The sequence below is a fragment of the Entelurus aequoreus genome, linkage group LG23, assembly GCF_033978785.1.
Source record: "Entelurus aequoreus isolate RoL-2023_Sb linkage group LG23, RoL_Eaeq_v1.1, whole genome shotgun sequence".
Lineage (NCBI taxonomy): Eukaryota > Metazoa > Chordata > Actinopteri > Syngnathiformes > Syngnathidae > Entelurus > Entelurus aequoreus.
Window position 1 is genome coordinate 22083762 of NC_084753.1, and position 27563 is coordinate 22111324.

At 39.1% G+C, this 27563-nt stretch overlaps 1 protein-coding gene across 4 annotated transcripts in view; it reads left to right on the plus strand.

Moving 5' to 3' along the window:
- fndc1 (fibronectin type III domain containing 1) overlaps window positions 1-27563 on the plus strand; it is a 97349-nt gene that overhangs the window by 33783 nt on the left and 36003 nt on the right. For 3 of the 4 annotated variants that reach the window (XM_062034945.1, XM_062034947.1, XM_062034946.1), the window contains 13 exons: window positions 328-396; window positions 10191-10439; window positions 10622-10717; window positions 10800-10917; window positions 11004-11191; window positions 13727-13834; window positions 14308-14496; window positions 14571-16877; window positions 16965-17074; window positions 17187-17298; window positions 17386-17718; window positions 18443-18613; window positions 26897-27133. In XM_062034945.1, coding sequence (XP_061890929.1) covers window positions 328-396; window positions 10191-10439; window positions 10622-10717; window positions 10800-10917; window positions 11004-11191; window positions 13727-13834; window positions 14308-14496; window positions 14571-16877; window positions 16965-17074; window positions 17187-17298; window positions 17386-17718; window positions 18443-18613; window positions 26897-27133 — 4287 coding nt within the window. The remainder of the gene's footprint in view (window positions 1-327; window positions 397-10190; window positions 10440-10621; window positions 10718-10799; window positions 10918-11003; window positions 11192-13726; window positions 13835-14307; window positions 14497-14570; window positions 16878-16964; window positions 17075-17186; window positions 17299-17385; window positions 17719-18442; window positions 18614-26896; window positions 27134-27563) is intronic. The other variant, XM_062034948.1, reaches the window with a different exon arrangement.

The window sequence follows — 27563 nt, forward strand, 5'->3', positions numbered from 1 at the left end:
CTCCATTTATACCCCCATTATTTACTTTTTACTTTTTTACAATTTTGTACACTGCTGCTGGAATTTAAATTTTCCTGAGGGAACTCTCCTGAAGGAATCAATAAAGTGCTATCTATCTATCTATCTATCATGTCTAGCCTAACAACAGGAATATTTGTGGTATTCGAGGATTTCTATGATATGCCGTGATGTATTAACAAGGCCTTTTTACTCTTCATTCATTGTATTTACTAGGAATGGTCATTTCCATTATTGTTATATATATATACAGTATATACCTGCAAATGCATGTTAGCAGATAATTTTACACATAATTTTTATTTTTAGATCCCGAATGGGTAAACCTTGACGGCTTTGCTGTGCTGAGTGGCGCACCTGTCAGCAACTCATCAACAGGTAACAGCAATAGTATGTTAAATTATTTGGTATTATAATAAATAGTCAATGGAGTCTGACAGTCTTGTTTGTCACGACATTAGGGTTAAATGGTATAACTTTTTACATAGCTAAACAACGTAGTAAAAATATTCAAAACAGCTACTCTAATTCTAAATCGCTGCACTAACAAAATAAATCAGAAAACAACTGTTGTAATTATCTACTGTAGATGTATTTTATATGTAAAAGTTGAATTCGATACAACTTTAGTAGTGGATCTCATTATCATGCATTATCAATGCTAGTAGGGATGTTCTAATCAGGGTTTTATGCTGCCAATTCTGATACTGATCATTCATGGCAGAGCTCGGCCGATAACAAATTTTGCTTGACGATATATCCATCCATCCATCCATCCATTTTCTACCGCTTATTCCCTCCGGGGTCGCAGGGGGCGCTGGAGCCTATCTCAGCTACAATCGGGCGGAAGGCGGGGTACACCCTGGACAAGTCGCCATCTCATCGCAGGGCCAACACAGACAGACAGACAACATTCACACCCACATTCACACACTAGGGCCAATTTAGTGTTGCCAATCAACTTATCCCCAGGTGCATGTCTTTGGAAGTGGGAGGAAGCCGGAGTACCCGGAGGGAACCCACGCAGTCACGGGGAGAACATGCAAACTCCACACAGAAAGATCCCGAGCCCGGGATTGAACCCAAGACTACTCAGACCTTCGTATTGTGAGGCAGACGCACTAACCCCTCTGCCACCGTGATGCCCTATATGACGATATATTGACTACAAATTATTGACGATAACTGATATTATTGCCATTATATTTATGTGACCAAATTAAACATTTATGTAATGATAATACATACTAATATTGCATGTACAGTATATCATTTTAAAAGCAATAAACGTGTATTTCTCGTGTATTTCAACATTGTAATTGAATTGAAAACGTTTAAATCTCCAAGTAAAATAAAACAAACAAATAACAATAAAATATACTTTGTCTGTTAGCAACATTTTGCACTTGAATAAAAATTGCAACTAAAAGCAATAAAATATCTGAAGGTGAGGATTCGGGGGCCTCAAATATACACAACCATAACATTAAATAAAACAGCTAAATAAAGTATTGACAAACAAAGTTGCACTTCAATATTGAATATGTAGGCAAAGGTAGAGTTGTACTTTACTTAACTGACAATCAAGTTACGACCTTTTTAAACAAAAGTGCTAAGTAATAATATAAACACTACAGTTTGAACAGATATATTAACAGGTCATATGCAAAACAAAATTAAATTTGGCAGATTCTGAGGGAGGAACACCAACATGAGAGCACTTTTAAAAAATGCCAGTTTTATAACAGTTTTAAATCACAGCATGTCTTTGGCAATGTATTTAACCCCATTTTCTGTGAGCGCACACCATTTTGAACTGTTTTGTTTCCACTGATCTGGCTTCTTCGCCAAAATCGAACTGAGTGCAAAGTGAGTGTGGAGTCTGTGGACTGTTGGGAGGGTGTGTTTCAAGTGGTCGTGCACATTCGGCAAACTGGCTTCGAGATGTTGATAGGCTCATCTTATTCCAAAGGTTTATTAAAGTAAAATATTCCCACATTGGTACAGTGGCATTTGGTTTTGTGATTGTTTTGTCCATGTTCGCTGCAATACATGCTAACCTGTTGCACTGTGTGATGCTAGCAGGCCAGCAGCCCCACCTTGCCGCACAAAGAGTCAAAGACGAGGACAAGATAATTCACCCCCTTCTTTTCATTCCGCTATGGTACAAACCAGTGGCGGGCCGTGCGTGTCCCACCTAGGCCTTCAGTGATGTCCGACTTCAATGATTACCTCTCAAAATACCATCATTGATGTCCCCACATGACTTTTCTGGTGCATTTAAAAATCAATAAACCCGCATCAGCAATTAAAACATATCTTATGTGCTACTGTCAAAATTAAAATAGCAAAAAACATATTAAACGTGAAAAAATAAAGAAATAAAATATCTGAACTCACAATCTATAGAACCCATTCGAGCTTCCAGGGTTGGCCGACATCGTCTGACAAGATGTAGTTTCTCTTTAAATATCCTTCTTGAAAATGGCCTTGCAAATATATTTGTTGTCTTGTCTAATCATACAAGATGCAGACAAGGCGTGTTGGCTGAGTTCTTAAAGTTTACTCCACGAGGTGCTCATCAAAAACATCCCGCTGCCGGCATGGCTAAACGGGGCTACTGCGCATGCTCTTCACTACTGTGGCATGCTGGGTAATGGAGTTCTTATGTTACCTAGCTCATAACATCACAATATATATCTGCCTTAGACCATCTAGAAGGCCTTACTGACAACAACTCGTGATCTGATTGGCTATCGCAACTGTCTGTCAACTGTATGTGTCCGTTCGCTTACAGTGCATGGACGCCAGCATTGTTGATTCTGAAACCCAGATTTGGTACAGAATGGCAACATAAGCTAGCTGAATTCTGATTGGATAAAAACTCTATAACCTAAAAACAACAGCGCTGGAAGGAGCATAATATGACATGAAGAGAATATGAATACTTTTAGATATTTAGGGAAAGTAAATAAAAAATAACTTTTATCTTTAATTATATCATGATTTCTGGTTATGTTAGGCCAGCAGAGAAGGCCTTGCTGGCCCTGATGGCACACCACTGGTACAAACGCACGAAGCCACTAAAAGCTACGAAAAGCGTGAATGCTCTTGAAGCATGCACATGGCGATTTATTAACACTGGAAAACTTACCGACTTTAATTTTCATTTATCGTCGGTTAATTGACTTATCAAATATCGGCCCAGGCCTACTCAGTCAATACCAATACGGACACCGACCACATGTAACAACTGTAAATTGTTCAATGTATTATTGTGAGTGCTATTGACAGTTAATATCAACATAATATTTAAAATAGTTTTTCTTTCTCTTTTATTACATACAATTGTTTGAGAAAAGAAAAAGACAATAGTACAAAATAACCAAACAAAAGCACTCATTTAAATCCATTGGTTGGTGCCCTCAAAGTCCTCCTGTGTGCAGGGAATAATTAATCTAGTTTGTAAATATTAATGAAACACCCCCCAAAAAAATTGAAAAAAATAAAAATATCGACATAACCACTCTACTATCGATCATATACTGATACTATCCTCTGTATCGACACTAGCAATTTATGGATCGATTGATCGAACCTCTTACATGTTGTGTACTTCTTACACACCAGCTATTATCCTCTTTGTAACACTTATTACTCGTTAATTTCATGTTAATAGCTGCTTAGTTCCTGCTGTCACCTGGTTTCATCTACACTTCTTAAACTTTACTGAGCACATATTTCTTGTTGATATTTAAAGCTAGCTTAGCAGCTAGCTTTGCTATTAGCATGCCTGCTCTTGGATTTACTCTGTGTGTAACAAGTTTAGCCTCGTCCTCGAGTGATAACATGATAATGAGACGTAATAGGGCTGTTACAATTTGTTTTAACAAAGATTTGATTCGATTTGATATTTGAGGTTGCTGATACGATTCAGGAATATTCACATTTTTTAAAGAACGATACAATCTGAAACGGTTCCGTGAGTTATAATCGATTCAGTAACATTTTAGCACAAAAAAATCAAGCAGCGTGACTGTGAAATAAATACTAGATACTGGACATTGCAAGTGAAGTTTCCTATGTTCCTGTTGTTTCTTGTATTGGAAGTATGTATGAATGAATTATGGATACAAAAAGAAAGTAAACAAAAATGTATGGCAAATGCATCCCCATCTTATTTGAATACAGTGCAACCAACACTTTAGGTTGAATGAATAAGAGTAAACCTTTTCTGCTCACATTTTCAGCATTCAAGCAAATATCAATAAAAACTACAGTAACCAACATTATAACTGTAAATGTACCTGCTAAATAAAGTTTTCCGACCTAGCCATATCTGTTTTCTCTTTTCCGCCCTGGCGTCGCCGATGAAGAACAGCGTCACAGGTGTGCGGAAGCATGTATGCCCCCTCATCCCTGTTGATGGTTTTGGCCCATCGCTTCCTAATTTCCATAGCCACCTTCATCTATCTCTTGTATTTTTTTGTTTCTTTTTCATAAAAGGATGTTTCCTTGGCTGACAGTTGCATGTTGTGGTGTTCCGGAAGTCGGTACTTCTCCATAAGTTCCGTAACTTCCTCCATGTCACTTGTGTTGTGTCGATCGCGATTTTTTGGGCTCAAAGTTCTGTTGTGGTTTTACTGTATTCTATTGTGTTGTGCCGTTTGTCTTTGTTGTGGCTTTTGCAATCTGCTGTACTGAAAGTTGTTGTGTTGTAGTTTTGATATTGTCTAGTAGCATTTCCTTTTGTTATGACATTTCTCGACAACTGTAGCTATGCGCCATTTTTATGTTGATGACGCTAAAGCCAATAGACTTAATGTTTAACAACCTTATCTTTAAAAGTGCTAAACTTCGTATAATGTCTGCTTTTCTTAAATACAATGTTTTCCTTTTCGATAAAATTGATCGATTTCCTTTTATAATGATCTTGGATCGATACATATCTTACGGAAAGCAAAGTTGCCGAGCACAAATCGATATACCGTATTTTTCGGACTATAAGTCGCTCCGGAGTATACGTCGCAACGGCCGAAAATGCATAATAAAGAAGGAAATATATATATATATGTCGCATTGGAGTATAAGTCGCATTTTGGGGGGAAATTTATTTGATAAAATCCAACACCAAGAATAGACATTTGAAAGGCAATTTAAAATAAATAAAGAATAGTGAACAGCAGGCTAAATAAGTGTATGTTATATGACACATAAATAACCAACTGAGAACGTGCCTGGTATGTTAACGTAACATATTATGGTAAGAGACATTCAAATAACTATAACATATAGAACATGCTATACGTTTACCAAACAATCTGTCACTCCTGATCGCTAAATCCGATGAAATCTTCTTCCTCGTTGTCGCTCCTGGTATGTCCTTTCTTTCTGCTGCTCGATTGCCGTTCTCTGCTGCATATTTCACTACGTCTAGCTTGTAATCTGCAGTATATGATTTCCTTTTCGGTGCCATTTTTGCAGAGGTGGGTAGTAACGCGCTACATTTACTCCGTTACATCTACTTGAGTAACTTTTGGGATAAATTGTACTTCTAAGAGTAGTTTTAATGCAACATACTTTTACTTTTACTTTTACTTGAGTATATTTATAGAGAACAAACGCTACTTTTACTCCGCTCCATTTATCTACATTCAGCTCGCTACTCGCTACTGATTTTTATCGATCTGTTAATGCACGCTTTGTTTGTTTTGGTTTGTCAGACAGATCTTCAAAGTAGGATCTATGCATGCCTGCGTTTCACCAATCAGATGCAGTCACTGGTGACGTTTGACTCCGTTTCACCAATCAGATGCAGTCACTGGTGACATTGGACCAATCAAACACAGCCAGGCGGTCACATGACCGTCACACGTGGACCCCGACTTAAACAAGTTCAAAAACATATTCGGGTGTTACCATTTAGTGGTCAATTGTACGGAATATGTACTGTACTGTACAATCTACTAATAAAAGTTTCAATCAATCAATCAAAAGTGTGAAGGAAAAAATATTTTTTTTATTTCAACCGTACTTCCCGTCAAATGCCTAAAGACTGACTGCACAGTTCCTGTCTTCACAATAAAAGTGCTGCTCCATCGCGCCTGCACTAACAAAATAAGAGTCTCCGAAAGCCAGCACAAACAAGCTAGCAATCTACGGAGTTTGCCGCCAATGTATTTCTTGTAAAGTGTATAAAAACGAATATGGAAGCTGGACAAATAAAATGACAAAAACCAACCACTTTCATGTGGTATTAGACAGAAAGGAGGAACTTTTTTTCTCCTCCATTTGAAAACGTGGACGTTATCAGCACTGCTGTCTGATTCCAATCAATGCAAGTCATCAGAATCAGGTAATACACCAACTTATATTCTTGTCTTCATGAAAGAAAGGAATCTATATGTTAAACATGCATGTATATTCATTAAAACACCTTTAACATGTGAACAAAAACGGCAAAATAAATAAATATAAATTATATGTAATTGATTAACGTTGAAAAACTTATTGGGGTGTTACCATTTAGTGGTCAATTGTACGTAATATGTACTGCACTGTGCAATCTACTAATACAAGTTTCAATCAATCAATCAATGAATGCATACTGAGCCTATGGTGCTGTTAAGTTATTGTGGCTCAATTTTTTTTATTTTAATGTATTATTATTTAATATATATTATTGTTTTAGTTGCTTAAGAGATATTCCTGGCTCTGAATTTGCTCATTGCTATGTTTATGTTTTTGTGCATTATTTGTTCCCGTCATCATTAAACGAACAGGTTACTCATCAGTTACTCAGTACTTGAGTAGTTTTTTCACAACATACTTTTTACTTTTACTCAAGTAAATATTTGGGTGACTACTCCTTACTTTTACTTGAGTAATAAATCTCTAAAGTAACAGTACTCTTACTTGAGTACAATTTCTGGCTACTATACCCACATATGCATTTTTGTTCAGTCCTTCTCAGTTTTTATAAGTTACCACCAATGTTGATGTGATCCATTTTAATAGCTATGGCAGTAGCATATAGCATATAGCAGTTAGCATCCCATGACCCACAATGCACTTCTGCCATGACCCTCCCCTGCCAAATTCTTATTGGTTGACGTGTGTGTGACGATTGCTGCCATTTGCTTCGTCCCTTACGCGAAAGAGATAAATAATATTATTTGATGTTTTACGGTAATGTGTTAATAATTTCACACATAAGTCGCCCCGGAGTATATGTCGCACCCATGGCCAAACTATGAAAAAAACTGTGATTTATAATCCGAAAAATAAGGTACTTGAAATCTAGGAATATAAATCGATTAGGGCTGCAACAACTAATCGATTGAAATCAATTATTAAAATAGTTGCCGATTAATTTAGTCATCGATTCGTTGGATCTATGCTATGCGCATGCGCAGTTTTTTTTATTTTTTATTAACACAATTTATTTTTTTTCATTTTTTTTTCATAAACCTTTATTTATAAACTGCAACATTTACAAACAGCTGAGAAACAATAATCAAAATAAGTATGGTGCCAGTATGCTGTTTTTTTTCAATAAAATACTGGATAGGATAGAAATGTAGTTGGTCTCTATTATCCGATTATTAATCGATTAATCGAAGTAATAATCGACAGATTAATCGATTATCAAATTAATCGTTAGTTGCAGCCCTAAAATCGATATATCAATCAATCTTTACACCCAATACATAAGATACTAAGAAATTGAGTTTAGTTGCTATAATGGAGGTGATTATTATGAACTTACGGGAGCGTCTCCCCACTGTATATGGAGACACATAATGAGCTGCTCACTTGTCAAAAAATAAATACAGTGTCAACCAGAGGGGAGATTGGCATTAAAAGGCATTAATTGACACTGATGTGGCCGATCGATTGGCACATACCTATTTGCAAGTGTACCTAATATTTTTACCCATTTAACCGTAAGGCACAATGAATCAAGTGCCTCTCAATCGCTCATCACTTGAGTTACTGGATTTATCACCCAGCCTTCATCTCTTTGCCTCCCCTCCTTGTCATCCACTCACTCCCCTCCGTTCATTGCTTCTTCCAACCTTCAAACTTTTTGCCTGCTTTTAGCTCCAGACAGATCATTAATCTCCTGCACCCTCTTCTCCACCACATTTCCCTTCTAGACTCACTCCCCTCCTCCTAAAATAATAAAATAAAAAATGATCCAATAACTATGTCTACGCTTGAGTTTGCTTGTCAAACACTTCTGGGACATAACAGAGAGAAATGTGCAATCAATGGGTGATTCGTCAAACTATTAACAAGGACTATTTTTCAGAAAGATTTTTGGTTGGTTTGGTTTGCACATAGTTTCAGAAAAATAAGTGCTTTTTCAAAAATTAAAACCAAATGCGGTTATTTATGCTCTGTTGAAAAAGAAACACGAGGAGAAATGAAGGTTTGGATACTTGAACAATAGAGGTTGGAATTGGATTTGATTCCAATTCTTGGGGTGACGATTCGATTCAGAATTGATTTTCAATTCAGCATGATTCTCATAATATATATTTTCGTATATTAGTTATAATAAAACTTTTTGGCTGCTGGCGTACCACTAAATAAATGCCAAATTTAGGCCAACACTGTGCTGGTGCACAGTGTTGGCCTAAAAAACATATTTTTAAAAATCTATTTTTAGAATAATACAGAATGTTAATCAATCCAATAAAAGAAAATAGAGCAACCCCAACTCCGAGCCAATCCCAGTACAATACTTAGAATAGAAAGGTACTAAGCAATTGAGAAGACATACAAATACAATATTAAAAAAGAATAAACACAAATTAATAAAAGCAACAGTATCAATGATAATAAAAGATTGCACAAATCTCGAAAATTATATATTGATTTCGAATCTGAATACATATAGATCTGGATATAGATGTAAATGTATTATTTAAAATATACTAAATGTGTTATCGATCTCAGAAACAACCAGAAATATTTATAAAATCTTAGCTATTTAAACAACAATGGTTGTGTGTTGAGAAATTTTCTGTAAATAGTAAATCTACATTGGTATACAAGCTGTACACTGACTACACCTTCTACCATCCTAGTCACGTCCGTTGTGTCCTTGGGCAAGACACTTCACCCTTGCTCCTGATGGTTGCTGGTTAGCGCCTTGCATGGCAGCTCCCGCCATCAGTGTCTGAATGTGTGTGTGAATGGGTGAATGTGGAAATACTGTCAAAGCGCTTTGAGTACCTTGAAGGTAGAAAAGCGCTATACAAGTATAACCCATTTATCATTTATCATTTACTCTAAGGTAAGTATTTTTCCGTAGTATTAATTACTGTAATAAAAAATGTTAAAATGTTCAGACGTTTAATAAATCATAGAAACCATACTGCTGTACAAACTGTACACACAATACTCAAAGGTATATCCAAGTATGATGTCTGGAATTGATATACTGTAATAAAAATGGTTTGTAGATTGTGTAGGTGGACTCATTTTTTGCGGGAAACTGTGGCACGATAAATCACAGTGCCATGTGCCAGATAACCAGTTCCAATATCTTGATGCTGCCCAGATCTGAATTGTGCCATTTAGGAGCAAACAAACATGAATTGAGTGCTTTGAACAATGTAGTTTAAATTTACCATAAGAGTCTGAAAAGTTGACCCACACTGATGATCTCTGAGTGGGGAAGCCTAGCAACACAATATTGGTAAACACATTTGAAACACATTAAATCCCCTTCCTTGTATCAGCTGACATGTTTACGCTCACCCAGCTGTGTATGCAGATGTTCTTATGGCCAACAAGGCGTTTTATGCTTATCTGACACATATTATGAAGATGGGGGGGGGGGGGGGGACTTTAAAGCAATTGACAATAAATGACTTGTCTATAAGTTTGAGTAAGAGAGTAAAAATGGTTGTTTGTCTCTATAGGCCCTGTGATTTTTTGGTGCTTAGTTCAGAGTTTGACACATCTCTCGTCTAAATGATATTTATAGGGTAAATATATAGGGTAAATACATTCTGTTTATCACTGAGTGCTTGTGTGATTTTAAGTCTATTGTTAATTGGTAGTGTATTGGCTCTCGTAGCTGACTTTTCTGCACTTGAAATATGGACTTAGGTGTACCGAGCTTCTAAAAACACCTTTTGTCTTTTACCCGTTTACAGGTCCAGTTAGGTCAACATATACTGCAGCCAGGAATCAGTCCTTTCCAAAGCGTGCGAACAGAGTGAACAGAACAGCTCACCGTCCGGGTGCCTCTAACCCTAGGACATACTGGAGGAGGGCACCACAGTCTTCTTCTGGACAACATCCACCTGAGAGATTTTTGACAAGGACATCTTTACCGGAGGGGAGACAGCAACATAATGCCAAACCTCAGTCTGACCAGAGGAACCGTTATGCAGCCAAATTAAGTAAGAGAACCCCCCTATTTTACATACTAAACATACAGATAATTGAGTTAGGGTTAACTGAAGGATTCAGCTTTATGTAGCGACAAGAGTGTAATAACTGTAAAAAAAAGATTTTTTTTGTTCAATCTTTAGTGTCAATAGTGTAAACCCTGGTCGTGCCTGGTATCCCTTTCTATTCATAGCATCTGAGTCCGTTCATGTGGTGTCACTTCAGGCACAGAAAGCCCTGGGCCGGAGTGCTCCTGCTAACAGAGCGGCAGCCAAATTATCCACACCAGGTACATTGTGCACAATCATTCCCAGTACAGGTCACTTCCATTCATGTTTACGTAAGAATGTGTGTGTGAATGTGCTTTTCAGAACCTCCTGAGTATGAAGCTAAGGACATCAGTGTCAGGGTTATGTCTCCTAAATCAGTCCTCGTTTCCTGGATTGACCCTCTTGTGGAAATGGGGAAAGTTGAGTCCAGTGAACTCAGGTAGTGCAAAAAAGCAAATAGCAAAAGCTTTTATGAACACTTACCATTTTCCCCATGAGAGTGAAAGCTTCACTTTGTCTTATTAGATCCTACACAGTCAGACACAGAGAGAAGGGTGAGTCAGCGCGCTGGGAGTACAGGGACAGCGCCCAGCGGAGACTGATGATAGACACCCTGTATGCTGATAGCATGTATGAGTTCGCCGTCAGAATCTCTCAGGGGGGAAATGAGGGCAAGTGGAGCGTGTCTGTCTTTCAGAGGACCCCCGAGTCAGGTATGAGAATGCCGGAGTGTACAATGCTTTCTTCTTGAACGAAGGAAAAACTTTGAAAACACAGATTATCATAAATTAATCAAACCCTGCATTATTATAATCCAATTTCTTGGTATCTACTTTCTACTCAAACCACCTTACCTTACCTATCCTCTTCGTGTCTTGTGGCACATAAGGCCTCCACACTCATCTTCCATTATGTCATGTTGCTAGCATGCATTTTGACGTCTTTCCAGTTATTTTATCCTCCCTTTTTTCTTTCTTTCTCGATAGTCATTCTCATACTTGCCAACCTTGAGACCTCCGAATTCGGGAGATTGGGGGGGGGGGGGTTAAGGGGGAGGAGTATATTTATAGCTAGAATTCACTGAAATTAAAGTATTTCCTATATATATATATATATATATATATATATATGTATATATATATATATATATATATATATATATATATATATATATATAGTACAGTACACAGTAATGAAAACACAGTTGTTCTACTAACTGTACGGTACTTGCTGCTTACTTTAAAAATAAAATAACGCTTACCTTTCACTATTTGAGTAGCTTTTGTTCTGCCATTTGAGTACTGGCGAGCAATCTCTGAATCCGGGAACATATCCTTCACGGATCTGTTGAAAACATCCACAAATGACAACGGGATGATGCTTGCAAGGTGGCCCATAATACTGCGTTGCTGCCGACTTGTGCTTCTCTGACCATTCATGAGTGACTATATCCATTCGGCCATCGTGTTATGGGTTATAGATAAACTTATGGATAACGGACACATATATAATAGTCTCCTTTTCAGGTGAGAGGACGCTAAACGCAGCGCCTTTAAGGCACGCCCCCAATATTGTTTGTCCGGCTGGAAATTGCCGTAGTTTTGAAGCAATGCATGATGGGAATCCGGATGTTGTGTGTCAGTGTATTAACGTGCGGGCTGGAATAAACACACGCTGAGAAATAGTTCCGTGCCCACCTACTTTATGGTTTATAGATAAACCTATAGATAACAGAGACATAAATAATAGTCTCCTTTTCAGGTGAGAGACGACGCTAAAGGCACTGCCTTTAAGGCACGCCCCCAATATAGTTTTCTGGCTGGAAATCGGGAGATTTTCGGGAGAATGGTTGTCCCGGGAGATTTTCGGGAGAGGCACTGAAATTCGGGAGTCTCCCGGAAAATTCGGGAGGGTTGGCAAGTATGGTCATTCTCCATGTTGTTTTCGGTGTGCCCACTCTTCTTTTGCCATCTGGATGCCATGTTAAGGCTATCATGCAATGGTGATTATGGTGACCAATCCATTTCCATCTCCTTTTTTGATTTCCTGGCTTATTCTGTTAATTTGGGTGAGTTTATTGAGTTCATCAATTGAAATTATATCGGGCCAATAGACCTTCATTATTCTTTTGACATTTGAATTGGAAAGAGTCCAACTTTCTTTCATCACTTTTGATCGTATTCTACGTCTTCCATACAGTAAAACAGGTCTGACACTAGATTTGTACAGTTTGATTTTAGTTTTTTTACTAATCTGATTTAAGTTCCAATTTTTATTTAGTTATGTGAATGCTGTTCAATCTGCTATTCATATACTTTCCACTTCTGCACTCCTTGCTCACAACTGCACCAAGTTAAGTGAATTCATGTCATTTCTGTCTAATTTAATAGTGTCATTCTTTCTGTTGTTCAATGTCAAGATCTTAGTCTTTTTTCATTGATCCTTAGTCCAACTCTTTTGGCTTGCCTTGGCATTGTATTTGTTTTACTCTGAATCTGTAAATGTGTTGAGGAAGTATGCATCTGTGACTGTGTTGAGGACAACAGGGCAATATTGTCGGCAAAATCCAGATCTTACAGTTTTTACATAATTTAGTCTCTTGCATCACTCAGTCAATGATGAAAAGGAACAACAATCCAGACATAACACTTCCTTGCTTGACACCCGATTTCACTTCAAACCAAACTGTTGTTTCACCTTTGTCTAGTACTGCACACATACTATCTGAACACAGCAGCTTCAGAATATCTCTAAGTTTGTTTGGTATACCATATTGCCTCAATATCGCCCACAAACTTTCCCTATGAATCAAATCTAATGCTTTCTCAAAGTCGACAACATTTGTGTAGAGAGATGTTTACCATTCGATGGACTGCTCAATAGTGTTCCTCAAGATGAAAATGTGCTCAGTTGTGCTTTTGCCTTCTCTAAATCCAACTTGTACTGTACTCAAACCACACTCACTTCCTATTTTCTTTTTGTTATGATTGGATTCTGCTTTGGACTGCAGCACACTATGCAGTGGTTCATTGCTATGTCAGCTTTATTTCCTGGCTTACAGCCTAGTTCTCTATCTATTTTACTTGCATGATGATCTCAAAGGATCACACTAAATGTATGGCAGAGATGTTTTCCTTCGTTTTGGCCCCTGCTCTGGTCTACTTTCTAGTTTGATGTACTTCCAGGAAAAAAACAATATTCTCTTGTTGCCCCCTCTGTTTCTGATTTGTTCCTTCCTCACTTACAAGCACCATCTGGGCCACCGGAGAACTTTGAGGTCAAACCACTACGGGGGAAAGGCACTGCTGTGACAGCCACATGGGATCCCCCTGAAGAAACCAATGGGAGGATTCGAGGTATGAACTAAAAGACTAAAATTGAATACTAAATATTACAACACCATTTTCTTAAGGCATACTTTTTTCAAGCTCATGTTTGAAATATCGTTGAAGATAAAAACAAATAAAATATAATATCTAATTTCTTAACTGGTAGTTGTTTGATGACTGCTCCATTGCTCACCATCTTGAAATTAGCATAATTCTTCATTGTTGAAACTGGTGTGTTTGAGTGACAGGAACAAAAGGTTTGGCGCCACATGCATACATTTCTAAACCCTAAATACCTGTCTTTTTTAGACTTTTTTGTGAGTTGAGTAAAATAATACCATCCCTAAATATCTTACATTTAGGTCAATATGATAAGACTCATGCATTGCCAAGAATGGGCTCTTTTATGATAGCACTAAATCGGCAGTACCAGAGATCTTCAGCTGTGTTTTTCTAGTTCATGTCTTCTCAATAGTTGTTTCAACTCTATCTCCACACAGAGTACATCCTTTCTTATGCTCCTGCACTGAAGCCATTTGGAATGAAAACGGTGACATATCGTAGTAGCACTACCACAGCTACAATTGACGGTTTAACACCTGGAGAGCGGTACATCTTTAAGATCAAAGCCACCAACAGGAGGGGACAGGGACCACAAAGCAAGGCATTCACTGTTATCATGCCAGCATGTAAGACCACTTTACTTTAAATGTGTGAAAAATGTTTGTGCCCTAAATTTGAGACTTGTTTTCTCTGTTGCCAGCCAGCAGTGCTGTTTCATCGTTCTCAAGAAACAAGGCCAGCCAGCGGATGAGCCACAACCCTTCCAAATATGATGACTCCCATGACAAATCAGACCTCCAGTCAACAGAGGAACCAGAAGAACCGATGACGCCCAGTCAGCCTAGCAACTCTGCCCCTGTTAGTAGACGGGGGCGCCCACTGTCCCAGACACGTTCTTATCACAGCATCTTTTCCTCTGTAAGAGGTTCAGTCAGGGGTGGACCCAACAGAGCCAGAACCTCAGATGCAGATGTTGAAGATGAAGATGACAGGAAGAAAACAACAACCCTGTCCCCAGAAAAAGAGATGACAACTATGGCGATGGAGACAAAAGAACCATATAATGAAGTTTCCCCTGAATCTGAGGACGAAATTGACAGTGAAGTGTATGGGTCCTCCACTCCTGAGACCCCCAGCCTCAAAGTTTTTACACTCTCCCCAACTAAACCTGCTTTACTTTATCCACAGCAAAGGAAACCAATGAAGCCCAGGCTCCATCAAAGAGGAGGAGTCCATACTGGTTCTTCTGCATCCGCCTCTTCGTCTTCTTCCCTGCCATTAGCCCCTAAGACATCATCTTCACCTTCTACTATTTCAGAATCAGATGACAATAAAAAAAATATACCATTTACAAATCAACATAGCAAAGTGATTTACAATAAACCCAGTACAACAGATAGCAAACCTACCATTCCCGTTAGAAAAGAGAACACCCCACAACCTCAAACAGAGGGCACAGCTAAGGGATCAATTTCATCTGGGCGAACCATTGGGTCTGGCCTTGGTACTAGTTATGGTTATGGCAGAAGGAACCTGGGCCTTCTATTTAGGGGAAATTCAACTAGAATGATCAATGGTTACAGACCAAGCACAACATTACTGTCACGTTTGCCAAGCAGAATTCAGCATCAAGCAATATCTCAGTCCACCTTACCAGACCAGTCTCAAAGCCAACAAACATCAGATGTAGGGAACAACAACAAAGCAATATCAGACCCATCTACTTCAGAGAAATCACTATTCACATTAACATCCACATCAAATAGTGCAGATACAAACACCAGAAATACTTATCCTTCTGTGTCACAGAGCACCTCACATCAACCAAATTCAACTCCAAACAAGGGATCTCAAATCTCGTCATACAACCAAGAAAAGTCACATATTTTAAACACATCGCCAGAACGATCCCCACTACAGAAAGAAGCGGCGGAAACTAAAGTTGAAGAGCCTACTTCAAGCTACAAAGAAGATTCCACAGAAGAAACTGATAAGGAGGACAGCCCACCAGAAAAAGCAACTGATCCTCGTATACGAGCTCGTCCTTCACTTGCTGAAAGATTTAACCTCCCAGGCAGGTTTGGTTCAGGGACGAGACAAGGTGGTAGGAACCCCGGGAGCAGAGTTTCATCATCTATAGGGGCTGGCAGACCGATTGTGAGGATACCCACAAAGGATTCAGAGACCACAGGTTCTGCCAGTGTGTCCTCAGTACAGGAGACTAGTGACAGTCCGACAGCTGCATCTACTCGTGACTCACTGAAGAATAAGATGGTGGTGGATGCCTTTAAGCACTCATTGACTAGTGAAAATGCAGACTATAGTGACTCAAGAAATCCCACTCCGTCATCTCCTTCATCTTCATCTGCAAGATCTTCCAACTCTGATGCTCACCATTCTATAAGTGAGCCCATTCACAGAGGAACCTCTAACAACAACAATAATTATAATAATGGCTACCTTGATAAGAGTAACAGTGGGATAAATAAACATGTTGCAGAGCCTTCAGTGGACCAAATTAATCCTGTCATAACATCAGCTGATCCGCACGGGAACACGGAGGAGAATGAGAGTGTCGCTACAAGAGAAACTCCTTCAAGAACTAGCTTATCTTCTGGGGTCCCTCCATCCTACCGTCGTCCTAATGTTGGAGGAAACGGAAGGATACGCTCCCCTCTTTTAGCGACAAGGCAGTTTGTTGGATCAAGACTTCCCACCCGATCACAACAAGCATACAACTCCAGACTGGGTTCCTCGACATCAGAGTCCTCCTCATCATCTACCTCCTCTTCATCGACTTTATTCAGACCGTCAATAACCACAGACCGCAGTGCCAGCAGGGTCCCTACTCTGACAAGCAATGGCAGACTCATAGAGTCCAAGGCTAGCTCTCTGTCACCATCTTCAGCTCGAGACAGCTTTAGAGGACAGGGGGCTAGAAGTCGCTATCCTATCCTCAGAGGGAAAACACCCAATGGAGGAGCTCTTATACCTGCCAATGGAAATGGTAAAGTCAAATGGTAAAATGCATGAAACAGTATGATCTGTCCCACAGTAAGACAATGACTCTGCTTTAAATCGTGTAATTGTTTAGGTAAAAATGAACAACCAAATCTAACAGCAAAGACAAAAGAGTCCCCGAGTCATGGAACCAGCAAGTCAGTCGGTAAAAGGTTGATTACTGGACCCGATGGGAACAAATGGGTAAAATTAATTGACGTGTAATATTTATGATTATCATTATATTACAGACACAGTTTATTTGTTCACCAAAAACTCCTAACTTGTTTAGGTCATTACTATTTTTGGTTTCTAGATGGTTGATTTGGAATTGGGAATTCTTATGAACCAGGATGGAAAAGTCTTGCAGGATTCTCATGGCAAACCCAAGAGAGTAGTGCTTGGCGAGGATGGACACACCATTTTTGGTAATATACTCATGATGCATGAATTTAGAATTTACAACTTTCAGTTTTCATGTATAATAATGCCATCATGCACAATTTCATCATCAGACCACTTGGGAAGCCCATTACTGACACAGGAAGGCATGGCTTTGTTCGGTCACGGTCGAGACAGTAGCCCTGTGGTCAACCCTAAAGAGAAGATCCTTATGGTTGGAGGAAAGCCGTTACTTGGCTTGGACTTGCCTCGCCTCAGGACCACCACTACCACTACCACTCGAGTTCCCACCACTACGCCTGAACCCACCACCGCTATATGGACTACGGAAGCATATACCACTGAAGAACCCTACCCTACGTGTCCACCCGGAACCTTCTCTAAAACAGATGACTATGGGGATCCAATGTTTGACTCAGAGGGAATATTAAACTGTTACACAGAAGGTGAGTCTTCTAGGTACTATAGATGCCAACTTGTTAAATCGCATGGTTTCACGATTGTCTGATCTGTGTGCTCCCTGTATCTTTGCTAACATGTGATTTTGATATTAGTTCTCCTTTTCTGTTTTTGATTAGTTTGATCTTGCTTTATTGCCACTTTATGGTTAGGTTTGTGTATGTACAAACAGAGCCAAACACCAGCTGTTTGGCGGATGTGAGGTTTTGGCCTTCACACTTTCTCAACAGGTGTCTCAAGAAATGTCCTGAAAATGAGCAGCATTTGGTATTTTCTTCACTAGCCTATTTTTTAGTGACACAGAACACCACAGAACCACAGTTTTTAAGACTTTTGCATGTGAGTTGGCAATGACGTAATGCCAAAATCTGCATGGTGTTGCATGAAAAAGAGATAAAAGAAGAAAGAGCTAATTGAATTCTGTCACAATCACCCCGCTACATTCATCCTTCAACATGTGTTGACGAGCCCACCATTCACACACACCCACACTGAAAATGTAGGCTTTTATGACCCATTACACATGAACAAAGCTTGTGTGGATCTGTTTGAAATGATCTCATACAGCTGCCCCTAAATGAATCCATTCTGTTTGACACGCTTCTTTGCGGACATTACAAATGATCAATGATATTTGATATGATGTTGGGTTTGAATATAAAACTCTGAAATCTGTTCTCAGCAAAAGCTCATTAACACTCTTGTTGCTAGATGAGTTCATGACCACCTTGCCACCACCCACCACAACAATACCGCCAACAACAACAACCACCACCACCACCAGCCCCACCACAGAGGTCCCAACTCCAGAGCCTGACCCCAAACAGTCTGGACGAGGGCCTTCTTCTGAGTTTGATCTCAGTGGAAAGAAGCGATTCACAGGTATTCACTGCACAAATTACAGATTCATGGGCACGTAGAAATATCTGGCATTCAGTTGTTTAACATATCTCATGTGTAACAATATTAGATCTACTGAAAATGTTCTCTAATTATTCCTGTGCTAATTCTGACCATTCATGTACGGTTTTGAAATTAGTACCAAATATTAAAGTTTTTGTCTGTAATTTAATTTAGCATTGTTTGCCAATTATTGTAGGATTTTCTTGTAGTCACAAATAATGCAACTTGTAATTTTCCCACTGCCTGGTACCTACTTGACATTACTCTACTTCAGGGGTCACCAACGCGGTGCCCGCGGGCACCAGGTAGCCCGTAAGGACCAGATGAGTAGCCCGCTGGCCTGTTCTAAAAATAGCTCAAATAGCAGCACTTACCAGTGAGCTGCCTCTATTTTTTAAATTGTATTTATTTACTAACAAGCTGGTCTCGCTTTGCTCGACATTTTTAATTCTAAGAGAGACAAAACTCAAATAGAATTTGAAAATCCAAGACTTGGTCTTCACTAACTGACAAAGAAACAGAAAACAGATTTGGTGTCCAGTTCAAAGTGTGACATGATTTATTTAAAAATTTGAGAGTTGACTTTTGTATTTTACATGAGTTATTATTTGGAGAAACATGGTGCAAAGTAATTCATGATTTGTTAAAAAATGTTAGTGGCTAGCTAGTTAAAATGGGATATTGTGATTTCACAAGACTGTCTTAGAAGTGATCATTTGAAAATGTTCAATTTGAAAAATGTGCACTTAGAGAAAATATAAAAATAAAGTGTTGCATATTGATATTTATCAGTTTCTATATATATTTATTGTGAGAAATCATTAAGATTAGCTGTGTTTCCACAAAGATAAATATAATTAATTATTAATAATAACATAAAGTTAAAGATAAATTGAGCAAATTGGCTATTTCTGGCAATTTATTTAAGTGTGTATCAAACTGGTAGCCCTTCGCATTAATCAGTACCCAAGAAGTAGCTCTTGGTTTCAAAAAGGTTGGTGACCCCTGCTCTACTTACTATTGATGCATTTCCACTGGAAAAGGAAAGACTTCGTTCAGTCAAGCCAATACCATATTGGTGACATTTAAACCACTGCTGGTCTTACATTAATAATTGTAACATTTGTGGAAACACATGCTATTGTTGATTTAACCTGTTATTGTGTTAGTGCTGGGTGCTGCAGTGTACTTCAGTCTCCACTTTGCTGTAGCATTCTGTTTTCTTGCTGCCCTCAGTTTCCTGTTAAGTAAAACATATTTCTGTTATTCCCTTTGTTCTTTAAACAATTATTGACGAAGTGTTTTAACTATACAGTACTTCGAGAACATACACTGCTGTGTTGAAAGTGGCAAAAACATGTCTCAATACTCATAGTTCATTTAAAATGGCTCAATCTAATCGGATCATCACAATAATAAAGTTCACCGAGGACCAACTGCTCCACATTACTTCCAGTTTCTCCCCAATTTAACCCCCCGCTTCCTTTTTTACCTTTCATAAATGCTTACTTTGGCCTTTCAGTTCTTATCACAAAATAAACTGGTGATTCTCTATAGACTTGATAAAATAGCATCTACTCTGTATTACTACGTTCATTAGTTTAGAACATTTAAACATCCTAGTGAATACTCAGTATGCCATTGGCAACAGCAACTGCTTTAACAGCTTTTCACTGTTGATAAATATGCAATAAAAACATGTATTGATGACTTAGCTTACTTTTAAGCCGAGGAACAGTAAATCGAGACATATGTCAAAACAGAACCCACAACATGAAGTCAAAGAAACCCCACACCAGGACATGAAGAGCTGTTTTTACAAACAACACAAGTCCCAAATCATGTCTCATGAAAACTATGTGGCATTGTAATCTTTGGACCCGGGCTTTTACCCAAAACCAAAACAACAGACTTTAATAGCAATTAGCGTGATCTCTACTAATACTGGCGACTTTACTGCTGCTGCTGCTGCAGTTTTGAGCTTTGATTCAAAGCCTGATAATTGCTTTTCAAAAATTACTGAATGTTTAGGCTCCATTAAATCAAGCAGACCCTCCAAACAGTTTTACCGTCAAACAACTCGAATTTTGCCCAACAATGTATGGTCCAAAAATAGAGCAAAACTTAAATGGCGGCACTAGAGCTAACATGCAAAAGTAATCATAGTCACTGTGTCATATTTGAATAGGCAGTTTTTGTTTTGGAGCTGGATCAAATTTGACCCCAGTCAGATGTGATACGCAGCCGTCTGCCAGTCCAACTCAACATGATGATCCTTAAAGAACCCATGGCGTTCAGATGACCAAAATTTCCCGAACTTGTTCTCATAATGCGACAAATTTACTTGCAAATGCACCTAAAAATAGACCGTGCGACTTGAAAAAAGAACAACTTTCGCACATGTGCGAATAAGGATTTCAACCCTTCCATCGCATTTTGCTCCTAAAATAAATCCATCCAAATTTGATCAAACTAGAGTACAATTTTCGCCCATCTGTATAGCATGTTTGAAATAAACTTAAACCATAACCATAAACAAATGGTCAAGTGATTGACGCAAAAGTGTCACTGATCGCTCTGTGTGCGTCCCTCCCTTCTGCGCCATGCACAGAGGGTAGCCTCGCTCCTCTTAACTCACACACTCAGTCTTTCAACACAGAAGAAACACCATCTTAGTTGGATGAACTGGTCAGTAAAATACGTTTTTTTCACCACCTTAAAACTTGACACAAACTGCACTGCGTGCTAGTAACTATGAGGGTCTTAGGAAATATTGAACAATAAATCAATGATTGAAGTGACAAACTTGCCATCCCAACAATACAACAAAAACATACAGCCATTGAAGCACATTCAATCTATTTATTAGCCAGCGGTAACACAAACCAGTGAAAGATTCAAAAGAGCTGTCGTCACATCCAACAAACTGCCGCTGCTCGCCTGCTAAGCTTACAAACACGGCTCAAGCTAAAATGCCTGTGAGACTCACTGCCGTCACAAGTCACTAGGCAACAGGCACCGTCTTTTAAAGGCACAAGCACACACTGTTCTAATACTTTATATGAAATTTATCAGTGCAATGCTTAAAATTACCAAAATAAGGTAAATATTGTTAAATATTGTACATGTTAAATATTTTTATGAATGTGTCTGTTACTACATTAAATATACATATATATATATATATATATATATATATATATATATATATATATATATATATATATATATATATATATATATATATATATATATATATATATATATATATATATATATATATATATATATATATATATATATATATATACATATATATATATATATATACATATACTTATTGATATATACATATATATATATATATATATATATATATATATATATATATATATATATATATATATATATATATATATATATATATATATATATACATATACATATATATATATATATATACATATATGTATATATATATATATATGTATATATATATATATATATATATATATATATATATATATATATATATATATATATATATACATATATATACATATATATATATATGTATATGTATATATATGTATATGTATATATATATATATATATATATATATATATATATATATATATATATATATATATATATATATACATATATATATATATGTATATATATATATATATATACATATATATATATATATATATATGTATATATATATATATATATATACACATATATATATATATATATATATATATATATATATATATATATACGTATATATGTATATATATATATATGTCTCGATTTACTGTTCCTCGGCTTAAAAGTAAGCTAAGTCATATATATATATGCACACACCCTCTGGTCCCCCTTTTTGAAAAGGGGAACCACCACCCCAGTCTGCCACTCCCTCGGCACTGTCCCAGACTTCCACGCAATGTTGAAAAGGCGTATCAACCAAGACAGCCCATCAACACCCAGAGCCTTCAGCATTTCTGGACGGATCTCGTCAACCCCCGGAGCTTTGCCACTGTGGAGTTGTCTAACTACCTCAGTGACTTCACCCCGAGAGATCGACGTCGATCCCCCATCATCCTCAGGCCCTGCTCCTATCAGGGAGGGTGTGTCTGATGTATTTGGGTTCAGGAGTTCCTCAAAGTGCTCTTTCCAACGCCCTACGACTTCCTCACTTGAAGTCAGCAAAGTCCCATCCTTGCCGTACACAGCTTGGATGGTTCCCTGCTTCCCCCTCCTGAGGTGCCGTATGGTCTTCCAGAACAGCTTTGGTGCCGCCCGATAGTCCTTCTCCATGGATTCCCCGAACTGCTCCCACACCCTCTGCTTAGCCTCGTCCACAGCCACGGCCGCTGCCCTTCGGGCCCGTCGGTACCTTGCAACTGCCTCCGGAGTCCCCCGGGATAACATACCCCGGTAGGACTCCTTCTTCAGTCGGACGGCTTCCCTGACCACCACTGTCCACCAGGGTGTTCGAGGGTTACCGCCCCTTGAGGCACCTAAGACCTTCTGGCCACAGCTCGCAGCTGCAGCTTTAGCAATAGAGGCTTTGAACATTGCCCATTCCTGTTCAATGTCCCCAACCTCCACAGGGATGGCAGAGAAGTCCCGCCGGAGGTGGGAGTTGAAGTCCTTCCGGACAGAGGACTCCTCCAAACGTTCCCAGTTCACCCGCACTACACGCTTGGGTTTGCCAGGTCTGTCCAGAGGTTTCCCCCGCCATCTAACCCAACTCACCACCAGATGGTGATCAGTTGACAGTTCAGCCCCTCTCTTCACCCGAGTGTCCAAAACATACGGCCTCAGATCAGCTGATACGATTACAAAATCGATCATTGATCTTTGGCCTAGGGTGCTCTGGTACCAGGTACACCTATGAGCATCCTTATGCTTGAACATGGTGTTTGTTATCGCAAGTCCGTGACTAGCACAGAAGTCCAATAACAATCCACCACTCAGGTTCAGATCAGGGAGACCGTTCCTCCCAATCACGCCAGTCCAAGTATCACTGTCATTGCCCACGTGCGCGTTGAAGTCCCCCAGCAAGACTATGGAATCCCCTGCCGGCGCCCCATACAGGACCCCATGCAAGGTATCCAAGAAGGCTGAATACTCTGAACTCCTGTTTGGTGCGTATGCACAAACAACAGTCAGAGTTTTCCCCCCTCCAACCCTAAGGCGAAGGGAGGCGACCCTCTTGTCCACTGGGGTGAACTACAACGGACAGGCACTCAGCCGGGGACTCGTGAGTATCCCCACACCCGCCTGTGCCCTCACGCCCTGAGCAACTCCAGAAGTGAACAAGGTCCATCCCTTGTCCAGGAGTGTGGTTTCATAGCCCTTGCTATGCGTAGAGGTAAGCCCCACCAGATCCAACCGGTAGCGCTCCACCTCTCGCACCAGCTCAGGCTCCTTCCCCACCAGCGTAGAGACGTTCCACGTCCCGAAAGTCAGCCTCTGCTGCCCCGAATTGGTACGTCTGGAGCCTCCACCTTCACTGCCATCCACTTGGCAGCGCACCCGACCCCACTGGTTCCGACCGCGGGTGGTGGGCCCACGTGGCAGAGAAGATGGTGTGTCCACGTAGCTTCTTCGGGCTGTGCCCGGCCGGGCTCCGTGGCAAGCCCGGCCACCAGGCGCTCGCTGACGAGCCCTACCTCCGGGCCTAGCTCCGGAGGAGGGCCCCGGGCTTCCTCCGGGCCGGGTAACGCATCCTCTTTTAGTGTAGTTCATGGGGGGTATCGTAACCCTGATGGGGGGGGCATTCGGGTACTACACCTTGCCCAAGGGTGACCCGGAACTATGTAAGGCAGGGGCGTTCAACTCCCTGAGGCTTAATACAAGCCCACATACCCACATACCACGGGGGGTGCTGGAGCCTATCTCAGCTACAATCGGGCGGAAGGCGGGGTACACCCTGGACAGACAACATTCACACACTAGGGCCAATTTAGTGTTGCCAATCAACCTATCCCCAGGTGCTATATATATATATATATATATATATATATATATATATATATATATATATATATATATATATATATATATATATATATATATATATACATACATGCATACATGCATCACAATTTTGTACACTGCTGCTGGAATTTAAATTTTCCTGAGGGAACTCTCCTGAAGGAATCAATAAAGTACTATCTATCACTACTGTGTCTATTTCGGCGGGTATTTCACCTGTAGACATATTTTTTAGGTCCAGAACTATGAAATAAATGCAAATGTCAGCATTAGCAGTGCCTTTGAACTCTTGTTAAAAGTCTCTATTCTTGAGGTTGGGAGTATTACGTTTTACAGATATGCAAGAAATGGTTACAATTGATGCAGTGGGAGTCTGGATAATCTGACTTTAGGTCCTTTGAGGGGTGAACCTCAAAAAATTATACTACCCAGCCTAAGCCAATACAAACACACATTCAAAGTCTCATACAACTTTTTTCTTGATTTAGAGTTATGTGGAATTATTAAGAAGGCAGTACCCAGTTATTATAGGTAATGATATTTAAGTATGTAGATTCAGACAGTGGATAATGCAACTTGTCGATTACTGTATGCTAATCTGGTTCCTTAATAATCCTTTCCATAGCCTAATGATTTTCTCATCTCTGCAAAAGCAGCTTTTGTTACTTTGGACACAGTTTATCTTGGTCAGCAACAAGGCCCACATGATCACCTCCCTTCACATGGCGCCATCTGAAAGTTATTATTCTTTCTCCCAACGGGTATTAAACGGAGACAAGCAGAACAAATAGTAAAACATTGAAGTTATTCTCTTAATGCTAACTTGAGCTCTCTTTGTCCATTTATACATGTTTTTAATCAATTTACGACCAGGCAGACACAGGTCTATAAGTTTTACCCGATCATTGTATAAATCTCCTACAGTACGTACCACGTAGACAGAGTTCATTGCATGAGTGTAAATTCTGACTAGATATGTTTTATGAGATGTGTCCTGCTACAGTTTCCCAGTAATATTTAATTCGCTTTGGACACTCAGATATGTCTGCATGTTTGGATTACAAACGGAGGACACAGAGTCTCAAAACAATAACTCTAACTAACAAGTCAAAGCAGTTTCAACTGTTGATTTTGAGTTTAGAGGGATTTCATAGAATACATTGTAAATTCAGTTGCCATGATATTATGAGGGTTAATTGAAAAAGCTGCTTTTTTTTATTTATTAATGACTGAAAATACAGCACTTTCTGTAGCCCAAAAATAATCTATTTTCCACCATTTTTTGTGGTCATAATTTTTTGTTTGTGTAATGGATTGCACATGCACACACTTTTTTAAATCCAATATAGTAATGACCCAATTGGTGGCCACGATACTGAATATAAATATGAATCTAATAGCCAATACTATTGTAGTCTTGTTTTAATTAATTCATCCATTTGTAGTATTGTAAATACAGATGTTAGGAAATGTTGTAGAAGTTTTTAAAGAAAACAATAATAATCCAAAGAAAATCTGCAATGTGGCGAAACCAAAATATTTGAAGTGTGACGTGGCGAGGAACGACTAATTATTATGTTACAAAATTCAGAAAAAAAATAGCTTTGTTTAGGTCTACTTTTTGACATTGTAACACATTTCTGAAGAATAAAAGCCCTGTTTAGGTCTATTTATGTTTTCATAATTACAAATTCTAGAAAAAAATAGCCCTTTCATGCAAAACTCAAATCTCTACTGCTGTGGACGCGAGCTTTCAGAAGAATATAGCTCTTTAGTTTTTGTTCTGCTGAATTTTCACATTTATCTCTCAGCATTATGTCAGAGGATGTACAGTATATCAATGTTTGGAATATGCGTGTGATCCCACATACACATTCAGTACACTGGGAGCTCACAGGCTGTGGTATGTAGATACTGACACGTGGACGATCCAGTCTTCTGCAGAGGTGGGAGCCAATCCAAGCTCTTGTGGTTCCCTCCAGATCCCAGTCGCACTCGGAATTCACAGCTGTAGGTCCAGCTGGCCCTCTTAGAAACTCAGAAACAAAGAGGGAAAGAGGAGACAGTAGAAAGCCTTGTTTAAGATCACATAAGTAACCATGCTAAGTCCAAATATCAGTTCATTACACCTTCCAAAACATACTCCTTTGTCAAAGTCATAAATCCTTAAAGAAATATGTGTCTCTAAAATAAAAGTTAGTTGGTTGTCATAACATCATCAATCATTTTGTTCTCCCACCTGCCACCAGCTTCTTATGTCAACTACATCCAAAAGGACCCAGGAGCTCCTTGCTCTCTGACAGAGGCTCTGGAGTATCTCCAAGTTGACATCCTAGAAGATCTGATCAAGAATGACAGTCTCTCCACCAATCAGAAGCTGCCTCCGAAACACAAACCCCATAATCTCACTGTGGTCGCCATGGAGGGATGCCATTCATTTATCATCCTGGACTGGGGACGTCCATTGAAGGGTGATATGGTTTCAGGTGAGAGACACTGGTTTCATATTTTAAAATAATTTTCTTCTGACTCACAAATGTGAAATCACCCTAGGTTCGCCTTCATTCAAGGGAATTTGAAAGCACAGATGCTAAAACAAATGAAAAAAACAATTTCCCTTGTGGATCATTAGTTTGTCTAAGTCTAAGTCCACTATGTCTTTGGCTGGAACCTCAGTCACTGTTCATGCAGTCATTGGCTGGCTACATGTCAATAAAATTAGTTTTACTCTTTCTCGAACAACCTCCCAACCAATGCTTATACTGATTGGTCAGTATAGGCATATACTGTAAATAACTAAAATCAAACATGGTGTATGCAGGATTTGTTTTAACAATTCGTAAATTGTCCATACCGTCAGTCATTGGGCATAAGCACAGGCAGCACCATTGGATTGTCTGTATAATTGTTTATTAG